General features: G+C 29.8%; 1 protein-coding gene across 1 annotated transcript; it reads left to right on the top strand.

Annotated features, from left to right (window-relative positions):
* Positions 1-939: 939 nt before the first annotated feature.
* LOC106794827 (probable transcription factor At5g61620) lies at positions 940-2,265 on the top strand. Its single transcript, XM_014762713.2, has 3 exons — positions 940-1,165; positions 1,909-2,111; positions 2,224-2,265. Exons 1-3 carry the CDS (start codon positions 940-942, stop codon positions 2,263-2,265), a joined length of 471 nt encoding a protein of 156 aa, XP_014618199.2.
* The last annotated feature ends 4,710 nt before the right edge of the window (positions 2,266-6,975 follow it).

The following is a 6,975-nucleotide window of genomic DNA, read 5'->3' as shown; positions in this document are numbered from 1 at the left end:
GTACAATATACATTTACATATTATTATATTATATATAAAAATTATTATATATTATATTTAAATCATCTATGTCTAATATAAATTATTATTATTATTATTATTATTATTATTATTATTATTATTATTATTATTATTATTATTAGGAGAGAGATCATCTTATCCTTTCATTTGCTCACTCAATTGTAGGACAACAATTACACTGGAGTAGGAGTAACAAGATAAGATAGCGATAACGTAATCATATATTATTAGCCGAACAGATAGTTGATTGAAATACGATAGAATAATTATCCTATCATATCCATACTGTCAAACATGTCGAAATTGATTAGTAAAACTTACCACGGGAGTAAAAGAAATTTTGTAAAAAAATAACGTTAGCTTATTTCCTTTCAGTTTCATCTTTATCTTACTGTCAAGATTAATGTTAGCATATCCACTTTCCGTTTCATATATTTATCTTTAAAATTTGAAATTAAGCCTCCAAGAGCTTAACCTTTATTGTAAAGATAAAATTAAATCAGATCCCACAAATCCTCTCTAGTCAAAACAACGAATCAAAATACTAAAAAATGAACAGTTACATCATTTAAAGAAAGAATCTCCCTCAAATAAATAATCAAATTTAATGCCATAAATAGATATTTGACCAGATATTTCCCAAGATAATAGAAAAAAGCGTACTGTTTTCTAAAATGAGCCTTTTCATCCCACAAAACTAGGAAAAAATTGGAATAATGCGTTAGATAAGAAAAGCAAGCAAAAAAAATAATATCCAGGAGGGTATATATATATACACACACACAAAAGCAAAAACCTTACCACACACAGGCACAAGGGCTAGCTTGTGTAAGTGAAGAGGTTTCGATAGAGGGCTAGCTTGTGTAAGTGAAGAGGTTTCGATAGAGAAAGAGAGGAAGAAAGATGATGAAGGAAACAATGACATGCAATGAGAAAAGTGAAGGGTGTTTGATGCTATTTGGTGTGAACATTCTTGCAAAGAACCCTATAAGAGATGGTGTCCCCAAATGTTCAAGTATGCTAAACCGCAGTTATTGCCATGGAGAGGAGGAGATTAATGCCAATAAAGAAAATTCTGAAGGTGGATATTTGTCTGATGTTCTTGTTCAACAACGACATAACTTCCATGACAAGAAAAATAAGGGTACGTTTGCATATATTTCTTTCGATCCATCTATTGACATCACATATATATTAAAACTCTTTACATTCATTGATTATTTGTTTATGATTGCTATCTTAAGAATCCATCTTCATATATATATATATACAAAGGTTGTTGCTCAATAAGAATTTTATGTTTCAATTTACGGGGAAAAATTAATTCTTGCAGTAGTTTTTAAAGGAAAAAACTTACGTACAGTTAGTTCTATAGGTGGTGTTATTTGATTAAAATTGAAGTTTCACTTCAGTAAAAAAAAATTGCATTAAAGAATTGCATGCACATTATTCATGTGAATCTCTAATTCTTATTTCACAACAACACATACAGTACCAATAGAAACCTATCATTGTACATAAGTTTTGTCCTTTTATATTTTACATTGTGTTTGTGTTTTTTTTTTTTCCTTTTACATAAAGAGAAAAGCAAAACATAAAGCTTTCAAATGGGTTCACAGCCCAAATTTTTCATAAGATATGTTTTTGTTGGTTAGGCTGTCAAAATGGCTCATTTATTTATTTTCATTTAAAATTATATTGATTTTAAAAGGAAAAAAATTAATAATACTGAATCAGATAGATCTACTAGTGTTGGAAGTAGCATTTTACAAGCGTGACCTGGCCCGTCGGACCGCAGCAAGTTGGTCCACTAATTTATTTATTTTTCTTGTGGAATTATTAATAAGCTGAATAAAAATAAAAATTATGACTTATGTGTTCCTTTAGGAAAACCTTGGACTGAGAAAGAACATAAGGATTTCCTAAGTGGTTTAAAGCATCTTGGAAAAGGTAACTGGAAGGAAATCTCAAAGAACTATGTGAGAACAAAGACTCCCACCCAAGTTGCAAGTCATGCACAAAAGTATTTTCTTAGAATTGGTGCTATCGAGACAAGAAAACGTAGAAGAAGCCTCTTTGACATACCATTGGTTCGTTTTCAATTCACTCAACTCTTTCTTTTTCTTTCTGTTGTGTGTGTGACTTTTAATTTTTATCTATAAATTATGCAAAAATGATCATGTTGCTGGATATACATGACAGGAAGAGGATGGAACTTCAAAAGTTTTCCGAGATTCCCATTAATTATATATATGTAAGTCCAACAATATTTTTATAACTTTTCATTCCATTTTTATAGATATGATGTTATCATGGACTTATATTTTTTGGTCTTAGGTCAAAGATCACTTTTAATCTACTGGAATAGAGATTAATTTTGCTCGCGGTATGAAACTGCCGCTGACGTAAGAGAATTTTACACATGGTGAGAATCACACACATTCTCCCACTAAATAAATCATTTCCACTTATGTAAACATAATAAAATTTTATATCATTACGTCAATCCTTTAGCTCATCATCATGAACTTTTATTTATATATATATATATATATATATATATATATATATATATATATATATATATATATATATATATCCATTTTTTTATAAATTTTTAGTAAACATATATATATACGTACATGAGGAGAATGAGAACTTTCAAATCATGATATATTCATATTGATGTCAAGTGTGAAAGCACATTACATGTACCTTCCTCTATCATCATTAATTCATCCCACATCATTTTTTTTTTTGTGATCAATTCTTCCAATATCTTCTTTTATGTTTTTTTGTTTAATTTTTAGCAAAATGTAACTTTAAGAACGTGAGAAAATAAATTTACTACCAACAATATATATAATTGTAAAAGCTGAATATCATATACGATCACGCCCTTAACATTTATATTTTCTAATATTAATTTATTTGGCAAAAATAATTAAAAAGTTATCTGAAAGTTGTAAATTTAATTTTTAGCTCAAAGATATTAAGTTACCCTAATTAATAAAAGATATATTTATATAAATTGTATACATTTTTCTTTTATTTTATAGACAAAAATATATTTTTAGTTAATTATTGTTTTAAAACTTTTTAAGATTTTAAACTCTTATTGTTTTTGTTTAAATTATTTTTTTATCCTAGCATTTTATTTCTATTTATAAATAAATTGTTTTTTAATATAAGAATATTTTCATCTCATGTTTTATTAATGTTTTCATTAAAAAAATTCATTAAATATAAAAATAATAATCTAACATATTTTACATTTTTAATTTAATTTATTGTAGATCGCACAAACTATGCAGTAATGTCATATAAGGAAAATATTCCAACAATTTAAGCGTAATATCCCTTCAAAAATCATGTTAGTTTATGTACTTGTCCAAATCATTTTTTTTTTGCCTCTACAGTAACTAAAATATATTGTCTATATATATTTGCAGATTATAATTCCTGGCAATGTTTTTTTTCGTCCACTACAAGTTTTGTGAAGCAGCCGGCCGGTGATTCTCATAAATCGCCAATAAATGAAAACTTTGGCAATGTTCTTACAATATCTGAAACAGAAAATGAGTCTCCAGATCTTTGAATTGGACCAGTCTCAGTGTGCCCTAAAATCATCTTGTGGACGTTGGAGTCATCAGTGTCAATTAAAAGGCCAGAAACTTTAGCTACTTGATTTTTCCATATTGATTCGAGAACTAATTAATTACTTTGTGCACATATTCATAAGGTTGCCATAAAAAAAATAATCATAAGGTCTTTCTTTAATACATTATGTAGAGCAGAATTCTCCATATTTAATAGCTTGCATTGAAAATTAAAGTTTTTGACTGGTTCATTTTGTCATGCACCTAATATTAATAAATTGAATTTGGGTCATTTAAATTAGATAAATGTATAGTAAGTAATATTAGTTATTAATTAGAAAATTAACTGAAAATATTTCAATATATATTTACATAACCCTGTAATACATATTCTTATAATTTTAACACTTAATTTAATTGAATAATTGCTCCTTTGTTTGTTTGCACCAAAAATGTCCCTGACCAATTAATTTTTTGAATTGCTCACTTTAGCACTATATATATAAACCCATGTTATGGCATCATACACCTTTAGTTTAATACATGCATTGATTGTTCATTCATGTATATATATTATAAATAGAGAGAGAGAAAACAAGAAAGGGTTGAGTTTTGAAAGGAAGTTAAAAAATAGCTAAGAAGCTAATGGGGAGTTTCTCTATATAACCTATCTATAAGCTAATTTTAGCTTATTATAACGGTTATTTCATTTTTCTGTTTTTTGTGAATGACTTTATTAAGGAGGACTAAAAGTCTCTAGGAAAAGCAATAGAAGACATATCAGCCCTAAAACCATGCATCTCACTGAATGTGAGCCTGAAATATGGGAATATCATGGATTTTCATCACCATCACGTAACACGGATGGGAAACACAACAACATTCAGATAACAACTTCCTTGCAATTGACGAAACACAAAATCTTTTTTATAAGTACTTGCAAAAAAGTTTATTGGAATGAGATCTTAGTTTTATTACTAAGGATGGACTTTGTTGATTGGAGAATCAAACTAAAAAAAAAACAAATCATAAATTAATTTTAGTGAGTCATTTTTAATACTATAATTTTTAAAAGAAAATTATAAGTTGTTAACTAAGGCTGGTTATTTTCGTTTAAAATATTTTAATATGACTATTATTGATAAATGGGACTATTTTAGGCTGGTTAGTTTTCCTTTTAAAAAAATTAAATAAAATCAATGTCTAACTTCACTTCCATGGAAACTTTTTCAAAAAGGGTGCATTCCCCCCTCTTTTTTTGGATAAAACCATTTTTTTACTTATGAGAATTGAACTTAATTAGAAGACTCATTAGATTTGGGCCATTTAAAGTAGATAAAGGAATAGTAAGTAATATTATTATTTGTTAATACGAAAATTAACTGTTAATATTTCAATATATATTTATTGTTATGCATATGCTTATCATTTCAACACTTAATTTCATCATTAAAATTACTTTATTTTCTAGATTGAATCGCTCACTTGTTTTTTGCACAAAAAATATCCCTTACCAATAACTTGTTTTGAATTGCTCACTTCAGCACTATATCAACCCACATATCTTATGCCATCATGCATTTGTGGCATTTTTTTTAGAGACGGCATGTTTTGTTGAATACATGCATTATTGTTAATTATTTGTTCATTCGTGTATATGGATACTGAATAAAAAAGAAAAGTTATGTAAAAAAAATTAAGAATAGTTGAGTTCTGAAAGGAAATTAAAATTAACTTTTGAAGAAGCTAATTTTAGCTTAGTTTAGAAAAATCTATTTCTTTTTGTCCTTTTTACAGTACTTACACAAAAAAATTATTCAAATGGAACCTTAGTCCTATTACTAAGGATCAATTTATTTTTTTACTAGGCAATCAAATTTATTAAAGAGAAACCCTTAAAGAAGCACAAGGTGTACCTCTATAGGATCCACAAGTATACTGAATACAAACAAAATGATAAAACAAAAATAACATCCACACACAAAGAAGCAACAACACCCCCACCAAACTATTAGTCAAAGAACGCAAGAAGCAAGGGATATGAAACATGCTCTCATAGTAAATACTATGAACGAAATTCCTTTGCACTTCAACATCCAGCATTTTGATCCCACAAAAGCCACAATGTCACACCATCCCCTCCTCCCCCATCAACACGAGCTCACTCCACTTATCCCACACCTCCAAGACAAGAAAAGGGGATTAAATAACCATGAAGAAAGACAATAAACAAATCATTTCCTTCTCCCTTTGAGTCATTTCCAGGAAAGAAGTTTAATGGATTCCACTAGACTTTACATTTCATAAAGAGATGCTTTGTAGATTCTTGAGCTTCTTGGGATCCAACACACCACACATCCTCCTCATCCACAAATCTTCTACGAGTCAAATTTTGTTTTGACGGGATCCTATCCTTTAAAATCTTCCAAACAAACATAATTAACCACTTTCAATGGGACAATTTTATTCCAAATTGTATCCCAACAAACTGCCTCAACAGAATCCCCAACATGTGCCACGGTCATATATATTTGTAAGTTGATGCCACCATATACACACCAAGAGGATCCTTTAACCATTTCCAAGAGTCATGACTGTCCCCAAGCCCGCCCCCTACCTACAACCCTCTTCGTCCAAATTGTGCAACATCTCTTTTTCCCACCTCAAAAGATCCTTCTTTCAATACCACCCTCTATCACCTCTCTCACACAAATATATGAGAATCAGGTCAGCAAGAAAGATCAGCGTGTCATCTATAACGAACTTCCAACACCTCACTCTCTACCCACGACTCACACCAGAAGGAAGTCTCCTTCCCCTCACCCACCACTTTCTTCACTCCTTCAAAAAACTAACAATCATGATCACCCACATCTAGTTCACAAATATCCTTCCACCACAATGATAAAGGTGCCTTGGAATAGCTGACAACATGGCTCGAAATAAAACCACCCATTCCCATGTTGATATCCTCTTTGGGCTTGCCCCAATAGGCCGTCCCAAATACTTCAAAGGTAACTATCCAATGTTGCAATTTAAAATAAGAGTTGCTTCCCTCAACCATCCTTCTTCCACATTCATGCCAACCAACAAGCTCTTATGAAAAATTACCTTAAGATCATAAAGAACCTTAAACAAATGAAAGGTTGCATTTATGACCTAGACATTTTTCCAATTAACTTTCCCAAAAATAAGGGTATCATCTGCAAATCGTAAATGAGATATCATTGTGTTCCCTACACCCACCTTCACTCTAGAAAATCTATGACAATCCATCAATTTTTGAGCAAAACATTCAAAACCCTCAGCTACTATGATAAAAAGAAAGGGAGATAAAGGATCCCTTGCCCTAATC

This window comes from Glycine max, chromosome 10 (assembly GCF_000004515.6).
Source record: "Glycine max cultivar Williams 82 chromosome 10, Glycine_max_v4.0, whole genome shotgun sequence".
Taxonomy (NCBI): domain Eukaryota; kingdom Viridiplantae; phylum Streptophyta; class Magnoliopsida; order Fabales; family Fabaceae; genus Glycine; species Glycine max.
Note: the sequence above shows the minus strand (reverse complement) of the source record. Positions and strands in the feature narration are given on the sequence as shown.